At 47.4% G+C, this 19,975-nt stretch overlaps 3 protein-coding genes across 7 annotated transcripts in view; 2 read left to right on the forward strand and 1 right to left on the reverse strand.

Annotated features, from left to right (window-relative positions):
* Positions 1 to 2,315: 2,315 nt before the first annotated feature.
* JCHAIN (joining chain of multimeric IgA and IgM) lies at positions 2,316 to 7,611 on the reverse strand. Its single transcript, XM_053976646.1, has 4 exons — positions 7,241 to 7,611; positions 4,611 to 4,746; positions 3,640 to 3,720; positions 2,316 to 3,427 (listed from the first exon to the last, which is right to left on the reverse strand). Exons 1-4 carry the CDS (start codon positions 7,302 to 7,304, stop codon positions 3,226 to 3,228), a joined length of 483 nt encoding a protein of 160 aa, XP_053832621.1. The 5' UTR covers positions 7,305 to 7,611; the 3' UTR covers positions 2,316 to 3,225.
* A 3,623-nt stretch (positions 7,612 to 11,234) lies between these two features.
* On the forward strand, positions 11,235 to 12,905 carry UTP3 (UTP3 small subunit processome component). Its single transcript, XM_053976645.1, has one exon. The coding sequence runs from the start codon at positions 11,262 to 11,264 to the stop codon at positions 12,840 to 12,842; it is 1,581 nt and encodes a 526-aa protein (XP_053832620.1). The 5' UTR covers positions 11,235 to 11,261; the 3' UTR covers positions 12,843 to 12,905.
* A 3,237-nt stretch (positions 12,906 to 16,142) lies between these two features.
* RUFY3 (RUN and FYVE domain containing 3) overlaps positions 16,143 to 19,975 on the forward strand; it is a 31,740-nt gene continuing 27,907 nt past the window's right edge. For 4 of the 5 annotated variants that reach the window (XM_053976913.1, XM_053976915.1, XM_053976919.1 and 1 more), the window contains exon 1: positions 16,343 to 16,633. In XM_053976913.1, the coding sequence (XP_053832888.1) occupies positions 16,423 to 16,633 (211 nt within the window). In that variant the 5' untranslated portion in view covers positions 16,343 to 16,422. Of the gene's footprint in view, positions 16,165 to 16,342; positions 16,634 to 19,975 lie in introns of those variants that run through there. The other variant, XM_053976917.1, reaches the window with a different exon arrangement.

The raw sequence follows: 19,975 nt of genomic DNA on the forward strand, positions 1-19,975 counted from the left end.
CTTAAATTCACCTGGAAATGACTAGCTGCTTCCTGTTTGGGGATAGTGGGGTTGTGTTAGTCAGTCTACTTGCTAATATTCAGGAAAGACCTCTCTGTTTGATGATTTCTGTTGCTTTGTGAGCTAAGTAATATGTTTATGTATATTTGTTTAGCTAACTTGTTTTAAGCAAGGAATTTATACAAAGTGCTTTTGGTTGTGGTATGGAATAAAAGGTAAGGTCTTTTATTTGCCTCTTTTTTGGGGTCCATGTGTGTTTATTAAGCTTCATTTTTTCTTTTCTGAGGATAAGAAGCTGACAGAATTTTTTTACATTTTTTGTAAGTAGTAAAGAAGGCCTGGCTTTCTTCTTTAAGGCAGCCTCTTTTGTTCCTATTCAAAGTTTTTAAACATGGGTGTATCTGTTATTGGGATTATAGCAAAGAAATTTAGAGCTTTCCCTTCATTGTTAATTCATTGTTTTTCAGTGTGGAATTATTACCTTTTGTAGGCACTTCTGTGAGAGCATATTAGAAGGTTTGCCTTTTGTTGCATAGTTGATACATGGATTTAGTATGCTCTAAAAGAAGAAAAAGAGAGAACCAAAGCACTCAAACTTAAAAGAATGGGCTTTGTTCTTAAGGTAAATTTGGCTCTATTGCAAAGTGAAAAAAAGGGTAAGCTGTTCCTGAAGTTGTTCTTAGGGCACTAAGGTCTTTCTGTGCAATATGTATATTTTTTTAATCAGTTAAGCAGTAGTTGGGGCTGCAAAGTTCATGGATGGGGTAGAGTTGCATGTGATGTTAGGCTGGGAATTTGGAGATGGGCAGCTCTTGGCTCTCTTTTGCTCTTGCTGCAATCAGCCCGGGCTTCTTATCTCATCAGGAGCTGTAGAGTTGGAGTTGTTATGTCTGGGAGGCTTTACTTGAACACATTTAATGTATTTGATTGCCAATGTTTCATTTAAACTCTATGTCAATTCCTGGCCTTTAATGGCTATAGGGAATTTGTCTTCCTGGACTTAATATTTGTAGTTATATAATTCAGAACAGGGCCAATGCTCTTTTCCTTAAAAAAAAAAAAAAAAACAAAAGTCAAATCTCTAAGTCCAACAGAAATATTTCTTTCTGCATCATGTCTCATAAATTATTTGCTGACTTGAGATATAGGAACTGTGTTGTTTTGCTCAAGAGAAAAGGGGGGTGTTCCTGTAATGGCTTGAGAAATGCACAGTCACTTGCAGCTCCAGGGGGAGAAGAACAGTCCAGCTGATGGTGCTGATGTGAGGTTTTGTGTGGAACCAGAGGCTTTTCTGCCTCAGCTTTGCTTGCTGTGACATTCCTTTGCCTGCAGCACAAATGTTTCTTTGTCTGAGGGGAAGAATTGTTGCACATCATTATTTAAAGGTCAAACCCAGCACGTGTATAGTAGTAACTGAATAGCAAAGGTTTGTTTGAAATGATAAATTGGCTTCCTAAAGGTTGCTTGAGTACCCTCAAAATACTAGTTTTGCAAGACTACCTTTCCGTGTCCTATGAGGATTAAAGAGGTGACATAGAAAAGAACTCTAATTTCTCTCTCCCAGGCTTTACTTCATAGCTGTGTTCTAATAACTTGTAACATCAGAGAGCATCCTGAGACTGGGGAACGATTTTGAAGATGAAACTATCTCTGAGACAAATTTTGGTGAGTTATACATGCCCAGTGCAATACTTAGGCTGCCAAGAGGCCCTTTGCTCCTGGCGTTTCTTTGAACTGGCTTATTTTTGTATGAAGGAGGGGGGGAAATGGTGGTTTTACAAGTTTGTTTTTCATAACTCTGATATAACATCCAGATAATTTGTGTCAATCCTTTTATGTACCTTTGCTCTTCAAAATTTGGCCCCACAAGATTTTTTTTCTTTAGGACAGATACCTGGCACATGAAAGAATATCCCCCAGATCACCTGTCTTAAAAGTACTCTATTCAGGGGTGATGAAAACTTTGGATCTATGGATTGCAATTTCAAGAATTAATTTGGGTGATGTTTGGATTTTGAGACTCTGATCCTGCACTGATTGGGAATCAAATCAGCTCAGTGATGCAGAGCTGATCCGAAAATGATAAACCAGGTCAGCCTCAATCTGTCAGAGGTTCTGCAAGTGCATGGAAATATTTCTATTCTGGTGTTTTGGGAGACTTTGCCTGTAAATATAACCAGTTATTTAGGGAGAGTTTGAATAATTGTGAAAGAGAAAAGAATATGATTATATGTTTGGCTTCCTTTTATGCCTTCTTGTTGAATTGAATACAACACACAGCTTGATTGCAGAAAAAAGTTTATTGAATGCTTTGCTAACAAAACTACAATTGTGGGAATAAGGTTTTTGCTGTTTCATCACTCCAATTCTGAACCCTGAACTAGGGTCCTGCTCTAGCAACTTATGTTGTCTTCATAGACTTTTTTGAGGTTTTAAATGCAAGATGAGGAACAAGTAAAGAAATTTGAGCCTACTTGATTTTTCTTCCTTTTCACCACTTGAACCAGGAGCAGGAGTGGAAGAAGGCAGCAGTATCAGTAAAGCAGTGGGGAAAGTGAAATGCCCAACATCTCCCAGAAGAGTTGAGTATTCCTGGCACAGTTGAGGGCTTGGCAACTTTGCAAAACACTTCAGGGCAGTGGCATCTTTTGATCTTCTCTGAATCTGGGAGAACTGGAAGCTTGCAGATGTCCAAGTGCTAGGAGGGTCCCACATTTTTTCTCTCAGCTATGGTTTAACAACTCTCTTCTAGGGGCATAAATGCTGCTAATGTCGTCAAGGGCCTTGTGTGAAGGTTGTGCAGAGGTCACTTTAGGTTGCTCAGAGTGGGAAGGGCACAGACACTTGTGCTGATGTCTGTGGCAGCCTTGCTGGGGGGAGACATGCAGGAGACTGAAAAGGACAGCTTCCCCAGAGCTGTAAATCAGTGTAGTTCCCTTGACTACAGGGGAATGGCTGCCTTATATCTGCTGGGGATCTGGTCTTTGTGGTCTGAGACACAGCATGGCATTGCAGGTACGTGCCAGGGACACTTGTCGGGAGACTGAAAGCCAGGAGCTGCTCTTGGGAGATGGCACGAGTCTGAGGTTGGAAATGGGAAGAGACAAGTTGGGTTACTGCAGGAGCCAGCATTTGGGGTGCTGCCATCCAGGTGATGTGGTGCTCTACGTACATTTTGGATAGGAACAGGGGTGCTCTGAGGCTCTGGCACAGCAGAGAGCCGAGCTACTCGGCGAAGCAGGAGGCCGGCGTCAGAGCTGCCGGGACCTGCCTCACCTCCCCGTGGTACAGGATGGGTACGGGGGACCTGTAGCACTCATTCCTGTCATAGGTGTAGCAGGTCTGAGGTTCCTCGCAGGAGTTGCCCTGCTGGGCCTGGTAGATGGCCCCACCCAGATCAATTTCTATGGGTTCACAATTTCTGCAGCTGGAAGAAATGGAAAAAAGAACAAGTGTGAGGAGTTAGGTGAAAAGATGCCCCTGCTGAACCCCCAGTCTTTCTTGCTTATCTGCACGTAGAGCCAGGGGAGTGCTGTGCCCCTTCTAGGTGTTCCAGGGAAACATCTGGCCCTCAAGTATCTTTTAGAGTTGCTGGGGGTGAAGTCTTGGCAAGTGAAGTTAGGAAATAAAACTACTTACAGTTCACTCAAGCGGTAGACAAAAGTGGTCCTGGGTGGGGACAAGGGGTCAGAGATGTTCTCCCGAGCCATCAGGGGAACTCTGCAAAGGTGGCAAGAGAGTCACTCACATGTAAACTGCTTATTAAACAGAGTCTGCTCTGTTGTGAGCAATTCCAAACTCTCATCTTCTTCTTCAGGTTATTTATATTCTGACCCTTCTCCAAATCAAATCCCAGGAACAGGAGATCTAGGTCCTCTGCACCCTTGAAGGCAACAACCCTCCCCGAGAGGACTGCAGCAATTGATCTAAGTGCCACTTGCAAGGTGACAGGGTTGAGCGTCTTAATTTTTATTACACTCTGAGCTAGCAGATCCTTGAGGCTGATGGACAAGGATGTTTAATTAGTGGTTCTCCTGTTGTGAGCTCTAGAGCACCCCTGCAGCTCTGGGCCTGAAGCTGTTCCTTGTTTCCCACAGACACACACACACTTGTGTTAGGTTTCTGTGAGTGGAGAGGATTGGACAAAGTCCTGCTCTTGAATTGAGCTCTGTCTCATGGGAGACAGTTTAGGCATTAACTGATAGTTTATCAGTTTAGGCCTAAACTGATAGCTTAGGCATTAACTATTTTCCCAGGCTTTCTGGCAGGTCAGGAAGTCAATCCAGTGTCATGGACCCGATCTGGTTTTAGGTTAGATCAACTTTTGACTGTTCATTATCTACTTGCCCAGCTTATTTCGTGAAGTTACTACCGGTCTGCCTAAAACATGGAGATGCTTCTTGTATTTGAAGGGACAAACACCAGAGAGGTTCATGTGAGGCAGAAAAAGTACTTATCAAAGTGAAATACTCAGGATACCACAGAAAGCAGCCCACATGAAAAGCTGTTGGCTTCATCAGTGCTGGGACATAAGAAACAATGCAAAGAAAACTGGTATAACACTGCATCTCCTGCTCACCATCTCTATGAAATACCTGGCTGCCACTTACATGATGCGGATGTTTCTTTCCAGGACTTCTTCTGTAGGATCTTCTTTGGAGGGGACAAATTTTGAGGTCACTGTTACGCACTGACACTTATTATTGACCAGCACGTACTCCTCATCCTGGGGACTCACTGGATAACCTGCAAGCACAGGATAGGCAATGCCAGAATCAATAGCAAAATCCTTGAAAGCTGCTCTAGCAGATAGCCAAGGGGTGAAAATGCCAGCAATGCACCATTACGGCACCTGGATTAGTTTAAGTTGAAGCTGCAGCAGGTACAAGTGAATCTCTTAGTAAAGATAGGTTCAGCTGTCTTCCTGCTCAGCTCAGTGTGCTGCTGTATGTAGGGGTGGTGGTACCGGGAAGGACACGATTAGGAACCTGGACACTGTGCCTGGTGAGGGACAAACATGCAGGGTAAAATGGGAAGGAAGTCCCAGCCACACCTGGTGACTGAAGCGCTCTTTTACTAGGGGTTGGTTATGCGAGTCCACTGTCATGCACCAAGGCTGCTCCAGCAGTCCAAGCCCCAGTTTGGATCTGATCTCTAAATAAATGTCTCTGACCTTGCCAATGTGGCAGACGTGTCAGTTTTCCTAGAGTGGTATCTTATCCTTCAGGTTCCTGCAGGAACAGCTGCCAAAAAGCACAGGAGGACCCAGCAAGGAGGCAGCCCCTGACGTGGCAGGACAGGCAGGTGGCCCAGATGATGCTTGTGGTTTGCAGGGAAAACTCCAGTCCTGATTTACCCCTCTAAACTGCTGCTTCTAGCATGCTACTCAATATGAAACTCAGTCAAAGGAGGCTAAAACATGCCAGGTGTCACTCAGAGGCTTTTGGGATGCTCCTGATGTTGCATCATTCTTGCTACAGCACCTGCAGCCTGCTTAGAAGTACTAGACCCAGTGATTTTTTGTCATGTGGGGACAGTTTGTTTTAGACTCAAATGGATCTCAGTTATTCCCTGTTCTTCTTGTCCCTTGGTTTAGTCATATAGAGAAAGAAGAAACAGTCTGAAAAAAGCTGGGATAATCATATCTATAAAGGATTTTGGAGTTATTTGGACTTAAAAGCTTTGGTCCTTTCTTCCCCTGTAATATCCTGGTCTCATCTGCTTCTATTTCAGGATTTCTGAGATGGTTACAGGCACTGTAACTGGAAAAGGTACCAATACTGTGTAAAATGATGCCTCAGTGACCCTAGAGTTGACCTGCTGGTTACAAATGCTGTTTCTGTGGTCTTTGGCAGCAGTATACCTGCTGGATAAGATTCTCTATGGAGATCCTAGCTTAGGAAGGAAATCACTTTCCTAGCTTCTTCTCCAAGCTTCTTCTCTGCCAATACATCATTCCACGTGAGCTCTTCCCTCTGATGCATAAGCCTCCCAGAAAAGCCTCTCTAGTCCATGGCTCCTTGTCTTGGCCTCTCTTTTGGCTCAAGGGAAGTCTTTGGCTTTTTGTCCATCACACAGCTCTTCCTCTGCTGTCTGTGCTGCATTCCACATAACACTGTGTGCAGCTTTTTACAAACCCTTCATCCAAAGCCAATGTTCAAGTCAGATCCTATTGGCTTTCGGGTTGTCCCAAAACCTCTCAGAGCAGGCTTTAATTCTAAAATTAGATTAACACAATCTTATGCATATGCAGGTTTTTCTGACTGCTCTAAAAATACTGGCCTGATTTAATACCTTGTGTTATGCTCTCGGCTTCACTGTTAAAGTTACTGGTGCTCCATCAATTTTTCATTTAAGATTACAATGCTAAAAAAAGTGATTTTATCTGCAGTATCTCCATGTGTCACCCAGTGAAGTCCCCTTGGGGAGAAGGTATTTCAATGCAAAACTTGCTAATGCTGTTCTAAATGTCTGCAGATTGCATTTCCTGGTGCCTTTTCCCTCCCTCCTCAATACTTATTTACCTGGCTGTGTTTTGGATGAAATTTCTCAGCTTCCAGTATTGCACTGTCCTACACTGTGTAGCTCAACAGAACTGCCTGGGGTAAGCAATAAGATGCCCTGGTCCAAAAGCTGCAGGAAATGCAGGGATGCAGCTGTCCGTGCTGTTGGGATGGTTATCCCTGAGCACCGATTCGATCCTGCAGACCACATCCACCATGTGCAGCAGGATGGATTCAGACAGTCTAGAGACCTGAGACCCACACTGAGGAGTGTGCTGGGAGGACAGGCTGAGCTCAGTTGAAATCAAGAGTTTCTGAGAAATTCAGTGGAATTACATGATAAACTACAGTTTGATCAGAATAAGCTGCTGTAGCTGTATAGCAGGATTACCAGGAAGATTTTGGAAGCCTTTAGATCTAGCAGGTAAGCTCCCTAGGACTGCAGAAAAACAAGCATGCACAATTACAGTTTATTGCTTCAGAAACCTGACAGAAAAATGCCTAATTATCAAGTCTTAACTTTGGAGCTAGTCATCACTTTATCCTCCAGGCAGCAATTAAAACCCCACTGCTCTGATGCAGAAACACACTGAGGTGTCCAAGCACCACTGAAGCATGGCTGCTTGAGTGAGCTTTGAGGTTTGACTCCTGACTGTTAGAATAATTCAGGGTAAATGACAAAAAACCTGCCATTGATGTCTTAATCCCAGTTTTCCATCTCTTCATTATTCACCTACCTGCCACAAGGATGATCCCCAAGGAGATGGCCAAGGCAACACACAGCGACCAAGTGCTCTTCATCTTGCCTTCCCTTCTTTTGAAGAATGAGTGGAGAGCCCGACTCTGCCTATAAGGGTGTGTGCAAATTGGTTTCCTAAAATAAACAGCCCAGCCAACACTGGAAAATGTGGCTGGGGACTGAAACCAGGTGTGTTAATGCACCAAGACCTCTGGCTTTCGGAGGGGAAGGGAGCAGGGGGTTGCACTTTGATTGTGATTTTTTCGGTTCTTCACCAACAGGCAACAGAGCTGCTGAGTACAAGGACATCTTGCCATCAGGGCTTGTGGAAGGTAAGAAAGTCTAAGGGTCACAGCTCCTAATTTTGAGAAATCAGACTTAAAGATCCCTTGAGTCCTATTAAAAAAAAAAAAAAACATTTCAGGCTTTAAAATCAAAATTCTCTTTGTATCACCTGTCTGCAGACCTGAATTAAGGGCTGGACCTACCCCCAGAGAGCCTGCAATCAAAGCAGAAAAGGTGACAGGGCAGAGGTGAAAGAGGTACAGCCACTGCAGCTCTGCCCACTGCATTGAGGAGTTCATCTTCCTGTGAATGGAAAACAGACTCCATGGGATTTGTGGTTTACAAGAGGCCCTGAGTCAGGTGCCAGGAAAACCCTGGGGTGTTGGGCATGCAGATTTTTCTGAAGGAGGGTGGTACTGGAGAGGGCCTGGATTTTTTGTTTTCCCAGATTTGGGATCATTTGTGTAACTTCTGAAGAGCAAATGTAGCCTGTAATGGCCAGAGCTGTCTCTGTAGCATTTGCATGTATCTTGTACAGAAAAAAAACCACTTTTTCAGGGAAACCCAAGCTTAGCAAGGGCCTGGTTGCTCTTGCTGGGCTTCTTCAAGAGGCTGAACTCTTCTGGCAATGCCACCTCGCAGGATGTCCCCCTTTTTCCAAACCCTGCTGGCTGGATCTCTAAGGCCAGAACTGTTCCAAGTCCCTGGTTGTGTGCCTTGAGCTTTTTCCCCAAGCACAAACCCCTCACCCTGCAGCTGCATGATGCAATGAGCTCTCAGGTTACATCAACAGTGCTGGTGTGCAAGGGGAGCTTGGGACTTGATGGGGATGATGGGTCACAGCCAACTCCTTGCAGGGCATTGGGTTCTTCCACAGTTCTTTACAAACCTTGTGTTCTCATTAGAGATCTGTCTGTAGCAGAGAAAAAATGTGGGGCTGTTTCCTTTCCCCATCCCAGAAAGCATTGCTAACAGTTTTATGCAACCCTCTCTCTGAGACAGGGGCAAGATGTTCCCTGTGCCCCATTTTTGGCAGGAGTTAAAAAATAAACCTGGCTCACCAGTGCTGGTAGGGATGTCTGTCTAAAGTGCTGTTTGTTTTGGTCACCCTTTTTTTGTAAGAATTTTGCTAGAATTATACAAGAAGGGAGGATGCCAGCGCCAGGATAGAGAACATGCAAGGCATGCTGGTGCTGATTTGTTTTGCCCAGCTGCAATAACAAAAATATGGCACTGGGAACATGCAAGGAGAGTATTTTCAAATGTCAGGGCAGAGACTGAACAGAATTCTAGCTGTGTCTTTCTGTTCAATTTGGTGGTTTTCCCTGGCTGCTGGTGCTCAGCATATCTGGATTTCGGTTGCTAAACCTACACGTGTGTGTACAGTCCCTTGGTCTGGATATGATGACACGAGAGCTATTTTCAGTCCCTTCAGCCACCTGCATGTCTCTGGGGATTTCTAGCTAGATCTTGAGAGGAAGGTTTATGTTCTGGACTGTTATTTTTATGGATTACCCCTGTTTTACTGGATGACTTCTGGAATTTTATCTGGGCAAGCAGGCATTTGGCAATGGGCTGCATGGGCAGCTGGACTCCCAACCTCCCTGCAGGGCAGAGGCTAGAGGTGGAATAATTGAGAATTGGAAAAGAAATGGGAACCAACCCTGTGGTTTCAGTCTCCATTCACATAGCCTGTGCTTCCTGTTGCCCTTGGACATGCTGAACCAGGATTTTCCAGGTAAGAAGCTGGGCAGGTGCCTGAGTGAAGTGGGGTGAAATTGTTGTTGCTGTTCTGGGGGAGTTGGACAGCACCAAGGCACAGGGCCTCTCTCCACACAATACACCATCCACGAGCAGTCTGCCCTGTGCTTCTCTTTGCTCCTCCTTTCTCACTTGGAAGCCAACAGAATGGTGCATCTGAACAGACCAGCAGCAGTTCCTGATTGTTGTCTTGGCAGCAGTGATGCCACGATGCTTACAGCAAAGTGGTTTGGCTTGAGCAGCTCCTGGCTGACTGGATCAACTAATTCATGCTGGAGATCATCTCCAGCTTCACCAGAAGTGGCTGATGTTTTCACTAAGTCCTTGAAAAGGTTTGAATAGATGCAGATTGTTTCCTGCTCTTGGAAATTAATTTGGGAGACATGTCAATTCCATTTAAATCCAAGAGAGTCCAAGTGGAAGTTAGTATGCTGATTTTTCAAAGGGCAGACTTGAAAAAAAAAATTAGGACACTTAAGATGGAAACTCTCAAGGTCAGGGACATGAGAAAGGCCTAGGTTTCTCTCAGTTACAGCTGCAGAGGTTACGTGGAATTTTAGCCTAGCAGGATCTAGCTGCAGATGTTTCTGCATGGATTCACAAAAAAAGCCAGCAGGACTTGATAAGGCTGCTCAGTATCAAGTGAGGCTTTACACCAAGGTATAGCCAACAAATGTAGTGGATGCTGTGTGTCTCCTGACCCAGGTTACTCTTGTTGCTCTTTCTTCTACAGGCCTGTATCCAGGGAGGTGATGGCTGAAAACTGGCAGGGACTGATTTGGAAAAGTGGTCTGAGGCAAAAACTGTGTTTGTGCAAGAAAGTTTTGATCCAGAGGTGACTATGTGAAGTGTCTGAGAAAGTCCAAACTGAGACCTGTTTGCCAAGAGATCAATCAGGATCCAAATGAATCACCAAAAAGTGAGTAAAGCACCCCACTCTGTTTCAGCTAATTTGAATATCTGTTTGACCTGTTTTGTTTTTTTTTTTTTTCCTACAAAAGGGTAGAAAAAACCAGGAGCATTTATAAATATACCTGCACCTGTTCTGTGGTGAGAAAAAAAGCCCCTGCACTTGTACACAGAACTGCTCTTGCTAGGAAGTGTGCATGCCTGATTTATCAGGATCTGGGTTTCTCAGCTTGGACTACACTAATTCCTGTGTCTCATTACTCTGTTCTTGTGGCAGGGCTGCCTGCAGCTCATAAAAGCAGACTGCTTCCCTGTGGCCCAGTATTAATGTCATTTTCCCTTGGGAAGGGTGGGAGGCTGGGCTGATGCTCTGCCATGGCTGACAAGACACACAAAAACACAGAATGACAATGCAGAGGCGAGCAATACAAACTGCATTAAAAGCCGTCCTAGGGAGGGGTTCCCAGGTGTTGAAACATCAGAATTGCTCCTTTTCTAGGACGCACGGGATAGAGTGAAGGAGTGGAGAGGTGATGAAGCAGCAGCTGCCGAGCTGCGCAGCCTGAAGCTGCCTGTATCCCTGTAAAAGTGCGATTCGGTGACGGGAAAGGCTCGGGAGAGGTCATGTCTAAACCTCGGAGGGGTCCGGGGAGCTTTGCAAATACTTCTTCTCTCCGAGTTTGATCTGGTCATAGGGAACGGAGCACCAAATTTTGGTGACAAGGGCACAGGTGTCAGGTGTGTCTTCCATCTGTCTTTTTCCTCGTTGCCGTAAGTTGACCGCACAGACAGCAGCTGTCCTGGCTGGACTTGTAGAGGAAGAAAAAACCCTGAGGAGGAAAGAAAAGGCTTTTTTTTTTTTTTTTTTTTTTTTCTCCTTCCCCACGTGGCATCATTGCTTGCTGAGCGGTGCCACGGCTCAAACCCACCTCCCCGCGGGCTGCCCGGGGCATCCCCCTTCTCCCCGGGGGCGTGAGCACGCTCCGGCCCCGGCACAGGAAGGGCTCGGGAGCGAGCGGAAGGGACGCAGCGGAAGGGGAAGCGCGTTGGTGGCGGTGGGAGCCATGCGGACCCGGCGCGGCACCGTCCTGCGGCCGCGGGCCGAGCCCGCCGATGACCCCGCCGAGGTGCCCGGGGGCCGCGCCGGCCCCGAGGAGCTGGCGGACGATGTGGAGCGCTTCCACGAGGAGCAGTTCCGCGCCGTGATGGCCGCCCTGGACAGCGGCGACGAGGCCGGGGACGGCGAGGAAGAGGAGGAGGAGGAGGAGGTGCTGGGTCTGCAGCTGCCCGAGGACAGTGAGGAGGAGGAGGAGGATGAGGAGGAGGAGACGCAGGAGCGGAATCCTTTTGTGGAGTACAGCGCAGAGGAGGATGATGGAGAAGATGAAGAAGGCGAGGAAGATGAAAATGATGTTGAGGATGGAGAAGAAGAAGGAGGTGAGGAAGATGAAAATGATGTTGAGGATGAAGAAGGGGACCTGTCCATGGAAAGCGACTTGGAGGAGCGCCATCCCGAAGCCAAGCTCCCCCATGAGCTCTCCTGGGGCCAGCGCAAGCAGCTCTACTATGACACGGACTATGGGACTGATGCCCAGGCCAAGGGCAAGCGGAGCCAGCAAGAAATCGATGCTGAGGAGGAGGAAGAGGAGCAGGAGGCTCAAGTCATCCAGAGACGGTTGGTGCGGGATTTGGGGGAGGATGATTATGGTCTGGACATGATCCAGGGCTACCTGGCTAAGCAGCAGAAAAGCCACGATAGCAAGGGGCAGAAAATTGATAAGGATCTGCAGGCCCTTTCCAAGAAGGAGCAGTTGAAGCTGCTGAAGCAGGAGTCCCCAGAGCTCCTGCAGCTGATGGAGGACTTTGAGGTGAAGCTCATGGAGATCAAGGATGAACTGCACCCGCTGCTGCAAATGGTCAGAGACGGCACTATCCCCCAGGGGAAGGGCAGTCGCTATTTGCAGACCAAGTATCATCTCTACCTGAACTACTGTGCCAATATCAGTTTCTATCTGGTTCTCAAGTCCAAGAGGATGCCAGTTCATAGTCACCCGGTCATTGAACGGCTGGTGGAGTACAGAAATATCATCAACGACCTCGCTGTCATAGACCAAAAGCTTTCCCCACAGGTCCGTATGCTTCTGAGGAACTACTATGACAAAAAGGAAGAGAAGCTACGGAAGGAAAACAAGTTTTCAGTGTTTCTCACCATGAATGGCAACAAAAACAAACCTAAAAGTGCCCCTGCGCCTGTTAATGGCCAGGCTGCTGCTGCTGAGTCGTCGGATGAGTCGGAGCTGGATGAGGAAGCTGCCCTAAAATACTACAAGATGATGGAAGAGAAGCTGGCACTCAAGAGGAAGAGAACTGGAGATGAAGATGTGCTTGAAGAAGCAGTGGTGTCAGAAGGAGAAGATGCCAGTAAAAAGAGAGGGGTTACCTATCAGATGATCAAGAACAAAGGCCTCACTCCCAAGAGGAGGAAGATCGACCGCAACCCCCGGGTCAAGCATCGGGAGAAATTCCGGCGAGCCAAAATCCGCCGCAAGGGCCAGGTCCGCGAGGTCCGGAGGGAGCTGCACAGATATGCCGGGGAACTGTCTGGCATTCGGGCCGGGGTTAAGAAAAGCAGGAAGCTCAAGTGATAGTCATCGTTTTGTAAGAGCTGCGAGTAGCAGTGCTGAATCCAATAAAAATTTTATACACGGTGTTGTGGGGTTTATTCTTAAGGAAGCTGGGGGTGGGGTGGTATTTGGTTTTTCAGAGGCTAGAAGGTGCCATCTCCAAGTGGCACAGGACCCTTTGCACACCTTGCCCACGTCTGAAGGTGTTTTCCTCTGTTGTCATGCTGTTGTGTTTCCCTAAACAGGAAGCCTTGAGAGTTCACAGGGAAAGTATCAGGCAAAAGGAATTAAATGGGCCTTGTGGGACTGGTGAGGAGATGGGATTGGATGGGTGGACCTCTTGAGGGTGGGTTGCAAAAGGGGTTCAGCAGCTGTCACCAGCCTGCTCTATTTTGCTGTCTGGTTCTGGTCCATCCTGTTCCTGTGTTGAGCTGCAGAGACTTTGTTAATCAGAACAAAAATCAACTATTATTAAGCCCTTTGTTAGCTCTTAAAAAGTATGGGTACTTTTAAATTACTTTGTACCACGTGGTCTGAAATACTGTTTCCCTTCCTGAGTTCAGTGAGAAGCAAAACAAGGACTTGTCTAGATTTTATAACCATGTATGTGATAACCATATTAACTTCTCCTATGATAAACGTTAAGTGTTGTCTGCTGCTACAGGACTAAGTAGCACTGCTGCAGGACTACCTTCCACATGGCTAAGGTGCTATGTCTTCAGCAGGCAGGTAAGCTTTGAGGTTGTTGTGATTACTGCCGTGCCTTTTGGTGTGGGTAAATGCATTTCAACCCCACACTGAAGTGCTTGCCCGGAGCTGATTATGAGTGGTCAGTTCCAATCTGGGCTGTGAAGGAGGAGTGAGTGATAATTTTTCTGAAGTTTAACAAAAACTGTTTCAGGTAGAACCTGAACTGGTGTCTGGGACAGGTTTCAGGGAGCCCATGCCTTGGTTTGTGTACCACACCATCTGAAAGGTATTAGTTTTCCATACAAAATTATTTCAGGAGAATATTTGCTTTATTTAGTACTGCGATTGCATCTCATGGGGGTGTTTTGTGTGTGTGATGGTCTTGGAGAAGCCAAGAGACGAGGGTGTGCTCTTGATCCAGTGACAGGCCAGGTTCTGTAATACAAGCATGTCAGTGCTCTGCTTGTGCTCTGAAAGTGAAATGTGCTTTCATGGGGTTCCTGTGTAAACCTTAACACCCCAGGCCTTTTTCTACCAGGAACACACTGTTCACTGCTGGCTGGAGAATATTTTGGTCATTTCCCAGGCTGTTTGTTGAAGGGAGAGGCAGAAACACAATAAGCTTAAGCTGGACAGATGGGAACAGTCCTGTCTCAGGTGCACTGAACTGCTCTTACTATGAGCAACAGTGTCAGCTGCTCCTTCCCAGGGAGAAGGGTTTCAGCCTTGCTGAGGGAAGCAGAATTTCCCCACCTTTAACTCCCCACTGGGATCATGATTGGAGACTGCTGCTGATAAGGCTGAACTATGCTCTGGAGGCTCTGCCAAGAGGTCAGTCAGGGGTAAGATGCTGGGCAAAAAAGCAGCTTAGGTGCTTTTTCTGGGGAGGGCTGGTATTGTGTAATAGGCATCATTAAATAGCCAGCAGCGATGCTCCCTGATCTCATTACTACAGAACCTGCTTGTGCATGTTTCACACTTGATGCAAACATGAAGGGCTAACTGTCTGTCATGGCTCTGGCTTTGTGCTTCCTTGGAAAGCTCAGAGCGGCTGGCAAGCACAACTGTGGTGATTTCGAATTGAGCAGTAAATAAGGGAAACAATAAATCGGTGTGCCATTACAGACACACTCCCCAGAAGCTCTGGGATTAGGCTGAAGGCCGGAGGGAAACTCTGCGTGTCAGGGGCCCAGCCCTGCCTGCCGGCAGATGGCAGCTCCTGGGTTAATGAAGATTAACCAGGCATTATGTCCACTTGATTAGTTCAGAGACTGGACAAAGCCATAAACATAATTCCCATATGCTTTTATGTATGGCTGATCGTGGGAACGCTGTGATTATTAATGCTGTGGGAGGGGGGGGGACCCTGTACAGTGTCTCTTAGGAAATACTTGGAGTCATGATTTGTGCTGAAGGAAATTCCTGGTGGTGAATGGGTTTTGAAAATCCCTGTGAAAATGGACACGTGAAATCAGGCAAGGACCACAGGTGATCAGGAAAAGAAGCAAGGGGGGGATCAAAGTCCTGGTTAATGCTGCTTTTTCCCTTTTCCAGTACTGCGTCTGGAGAAGGTTCTGACACTGCCAAGAAATGCTTCAGCCATGAGATGGCACTTGTCCTTGCCAGGGTCCTGCTTGGAGAGGACTGTTGGCCTCAGCAGCTCCTAAAGCAGGGTGGGGACTCACCTCAGGTAACAGCTTTGTCTCACCTCTGTCACCCTCACAGCGATGGAAGGACCTGCCCTGGGTCCTTTCCACCCGCTCGCTTGGAGCACAGTAATCCAAAGGACAGTCAGTCCTGCCACACCTGCACCTAAGTGATTCATATTTAAACTGACATAGGCAAAGAGTAGAAAGCTTCAAGGTATGAGCTATTCCTTTGTTTTTCTGCACTTGGAAAACATAATCGTTGGAGGGTGATGAGCATCCAAAGTAAGCCTGGCTGCCTTTGGAAGCTTGGGCAGAAATGTACCGTAGCAGAGAGGGGCACAATGCTTTCTGCATCACAACCTGAAATTTATACAGGGCAAGGAAAATATATTGAATAACTCACATGGAAATACATTTCCTGCTGCCTTAGAGTTTTGTCGAGGTTTTCCCAGCTGTGTGGCTTTTCCTAGCTGTGTTTCATAATATTCTATCACACACAGTTTGGGTATTGTTTTACTCTTGTTAGCACGTAGAAATTCAAACATTCAGCTGTGATATTTGTAAAGTGGATTAAAGCATCTGTTCAATTAGTTGCAACATGTTGCATGACTTGGGGCAGTGCTGAAAAATCAGTCTCCGGGAATCAGTAGCCTTTACAGCTTTACGCTTGTCATTTTAATGTGAGATTTGAAAAGAAAGCAGCACCATGTTTCAGCTTAACCCAAGTGCATGGAAGTCAGGGTGTTCTTGAAAAACTGGCAGATTTATGTGCTTCCTGCCTGCTGATAGCACTACAGTCCACATTAATTGCCTTGTCTTCTGGAAGAATGTTCCAAGTGAAATTCCCAGTAGTACGCTGTATTTGGCAGTTTTAATACTAAAGAATATACTTGGACTTTGTCCCCTTTTGTCCCAGGATGTCAAAACGCTGCTGTCCATGAGCTCTCTGGCCGGGGAAAGCCAAGGGGGGAGGCAGGAGATAGTGCCCCGGCTTCGCTTAGCGGGTAAGAGCCCCTGCACCATCAGAGGGTGGCGGCTCTCGGGGCGGCTGTCACCTGCCGTGCTCCCCCCGTGCCGGGCCGAGCCGCTCCCCGGCGGTGCGGGGGCAGCCCCCGGGGGCGGAGGCTGGGGCGGCCGCGGCGCTTCCCGGCCGGGGCGGGGCGGGGGCTGGGGCGGCGATGGCGGAGGCGGAGCGGGCAGCGCTGCCGCCGCCGCTGGCGGAAAGTTCCCGGGACGGGGCCGAAGCGGAGCTGCCCCCCGGCATGGAGCGGCGGCCCGAGCCCGGGGAGGCGGCGGCAGCGGCGGAGGAGGAGGAGGAGGCGCGCCCTGCCTCGCCGCCGTTCTTCCTCCTCTACCCCGGCCATGGAGGCGGCGCCGCGGCCGCGCAGCCCGGGCTGTGGAGACCCCCGGCGCCCCGCGGCGGGGCCGCGCTGCCCGTGCTGGTGCTGAGCTACCCGGGGCCGGACGGAGCCCGTGAGTACGGCGGGGCTGCTCCCGGGCCGGGAGCCTCCCTCGAGGCGGGGTGGGCGGCGGGCCGGGGGCCCCTGGGCGCCGCTCCCCTCCCGGAGTGCCTCTGCCCCGAGCGCTCCGTCCGGGCGGCTTGCGGCTCTCGCAGCCACGGGCGCGCCCGGGCTCGGGGCACCCGCCCCAAAGCTGCCCCTGCCCCGCGGGGCTGCGGGGGATCGCGGTGGGGCTGGGAAGGAGGCGGTTGGGCGGGATGTGAGCCGTGCTGGCCCAGCAGCTCAGCAAAACCAGCCCCACAGAGCCCTTTGAGGAGCATCAGTGCCGCCCTTGGAAATCCAACAGGCTGTCCTGGACACGCGGGGTGTAGTTTAGGGGCTGGGGAACACCCTCTCAGGCTTCCTCCTGGTGTAGGTGCGGCGAACAAATCCGTGGCGAGGGCACTGCACGCTGGAGACCAGAAGAGGCTGAAGTGCATCGCTGTGTGGGGCGTGTTGGGTGGCAAATAGCGTTCTCCTTTGTAAGATTCTTCATGATGTTCTTGTGGTGTATTTGTGGAAGCTGGAGTACTCTGAAGTTCTTGGGTGTGTTTTAAAATCAAATAAGTACACACATGGATGCATATAGAAGAGATTTCTTTTCCATCCATCCTAAAAATAACCAGCAGCTTCATCCTCTGGGCTGCTGCCAGAGTGTGTGTGACTGAGCTTTTGGCCTTTGCTTTGTCACATCCTCTGCCAGGTGAGCATTCACTCACTCAGGAGCTGATTTGTTTGGACTGAGTATTGGGTTTTTTTCTCCTTTGGAAGCTGATGTGCTTGAAGGCATTACTCAGCAGAGCTAGAACCAGTGAGGTAAGAAGTCCATGTCTGTAATGCCAAGAGGTGAAATGCCCTGACTTTGCTCTGAGCTCTATGAAGGACTGTCTGTGACTGCCAACTTGTGTCCCAAGTCCCTCTCTGCTAAATTGTTGCTTGAAATGACAGGCCCCTGTCAAAACTTTCAGTTTTACTTGTAATTTTTCCCTAATCAGGAGATCTTTACCCACAGTAAACCCTGAGATGTGCATGCAAGGGATTGAGCTACTTCTGATAGAAAAGCAGACTTACAGAAAAATATTTCATCTTAGCTGTTCAAACTTTGTGAGAAGCTCTTGTCTGGATGTGGAGAAACTGAAGCATTGAGATGAGCACATTTGTGCTCAGGGACTTAGTGGAGAAGCTCAGTAGTTGAGCAATGCTTTATCACCGTGTCAGCCTTATTCTGCAGTGATTGTTCATGTAAGCTTTGTGAAAACCCTTTACAAGATGCCTATAAAAGTTCCCTTGTTTTTGTGAGCCGTGGAGCTGGAGCTGCCTGTGCAGTATTGAGTGTCACAGCTCACTCAGGGGCTGATTGATGCAGCGATAGCAGTGTCTGGAGGGAGCAGAAATCAGCATCTATTTGCATGGTGTTTTGGACTCTGTTTCTTCTGGGGCAAATTCTGTCAGTAAATCCCTTTTTCCCACCATCTCTTTTTTTGCTTGTTGTGGTTTTTTCCAGTTCTCACATTTCTAAGAGCATCTTTCATTTGTTCCCACAGAGCAGCAGGAGCAGTTCTGCTGCAAAGTCTTGGGTGTTACAGGGAGGCAGTGGCCACTACACCAAAAAGTCAGTATTTCAGTATTTTGGAGGTTTATTTCAAGTTTTTTTTTTTCCTGTTACAACTCGATTCTTGAGCCATTTTGTTGTATTCTCACCTGATTCCAAACATCAGGTGAAGGCCAGAGTTGCTTAGGGAAGGAGACTGCAAAAGCTCTTCATGGCAGCAGCACCTGCCTGCTTGTTACAGGTGGTTCCAGACAGAAGGAGCAAGATGATGTACTTAAACATGCTGACCTGCAGCAGAACCTTAAAACAGAATAAAAGCAACTTGATTAGGCAGTCCTTAAAAAAACCCTAAACCAAATTCCAGACCTCCCCTTGTTCTCGCTGAAAGCCTACCCAATACCATGATACTTGAAGTAGACTTTTCCTTCCCTTTCAGTTATGAGAGTTACTTCAATCCTTAAATAATATCTCCGTGTTTTACAGTATGTAAAGAAAAATTTGTTTGTCACTTCTTAATTAAGAAATTGTTACTGATTTTTGGGCTGTTGAAGTTCCTTTTGCCCATTCCTGTTTGAGCTTGCAGGGTTTGGGAGTAGCTGGTATTTGAGGTAATGTGCATATCTGTCCTGGCAGAGGAATCAGAAGCAGACTTTGCCATGAAATGTTGTGTTGCTAATTTTATCTTTTTAGATTACATTCCATGTCAGAGATGGCTTTGTCCTTTTTGCTTTGCAATCTCTACACAGTGAGGGAGAAAACTTTCTCCTCATGATGGAAGCACAGATTGCTCACATGCTTTGAAAATAAAAGTGCACCCAAAGATGCTCCCTGGAGTCCTGAGGGTGGTTGGGTTTCTTTGTGTAGATTATTCTAATTCATTCAGCTTTGGAACTCAAAATACTTTGTGGTACAGCTGAGCTCCCAAATACTGGTGCCTGATGGAGTGCTTGCTGTTCAGGTGGTTGGTCTTAAAATTCCAATGCAGTCAGCGTGTGGTTCCTTAATCTTAAAAATGTTTTGGCAGGCCCGTGCTGTGTTTTGCAATCTAGCCAAAGCCTCTAAGGGCCTGTGCCAAAGTGTAGCTCACAGAGGGTTTGTAGGACCAGTCAAGGCTGCCTGACTGGTTTGAGATGGAGAAAGTGGTTCTTCCTGCACAACTTCCTCTGCATTTATCTGTGATTTGGGTTTTCCTGTGTCCATGGCCATCCTGGAACCCTGATGGAGCCTTATCAGGTACCCTTGAGTTGCCTGGTAGTTGTATGAAAGGTTTTATGAAAACATTGTATTTGATACCTTTCTTTTGTTTCTTCATGAGATGCTTTGTTGCTTTTATCACTTTGGGGCACAGGATGGGGATAGGGGAAGGTTTGTCTTGTGGTTTTCAGGTGGTGATTAAAAGGTAACAAGTCATAAGTTAAACAGTACCTGTTTGGGGTGGTTTTTGGTGTTGTTTTTTTTTTTTTTTCATTTTTGGAAATAAGTAAAAGTTAAAGAACATTTTCCTAGTACTTTAAATATCTCTGTGGAGTAGTTGCAGCAGGATCATTGCATAAAGGAGCCTGAAAATAGAACTCAGCTGGAAGGGAATTACTGGCTTCTGTTCTTTCTGCATGTTAAAAGCAGACCAATGGAAATTGAACGGTTCCTGATTTTTCTAGCAGACCTTCCCTGTGATCCTGATGTGTGGGGCACTTGCCTGTGCTGAGTTCAGCTGAAGACCCGCGTTGTGAAATGGGAGCTGCAGGGTTACGCCCAGTGCTGTTG

The sequence above is a fragment of the Vidua macroura genome, chromosome 4 (genome assembly GCF_024509145.1).
Source record: "Vidua macroura isolate BioBank_ID:100142 chromosome 4, ASM2450914v1, whole genome shotgun sequence".
NCBI lineage: Eukaryota > Metazoa > Chordata > Aves > Passeriformes > Viduidae > Vidua > Vidua macroura.

Coding starts and splice junctions, on each gene's coding strand:
- JCHAIN (XM_053976646.1), bottom strand. CDS start 7,304: ATGAAGAGCACTTGGTCGCTGTGTGTTGCCTTGGCCATCTCCTTGGGG. Junction 3,721..4,610: donor GAAAGAAACATCCGCATCAT/GTAAGTGGCAGC, acceptor CCACCTTTGCAG/AGTTCCCCTGATGGCTCGGG. Junction 3,428..3,639: donor GTCTACCGCTTGAGTGAACT/GTAAGTAGTTTT, acceptor CATTTCTTCCAG/CTGCAGAAATTGTGAACCCA.
- UTP3 (XM_053976645.1), top strand. CDS start 11,262: ATGCGGACCCGGCGCGGCACCGTCCTGCGGCCGCGGGCCGAGCCCGCC.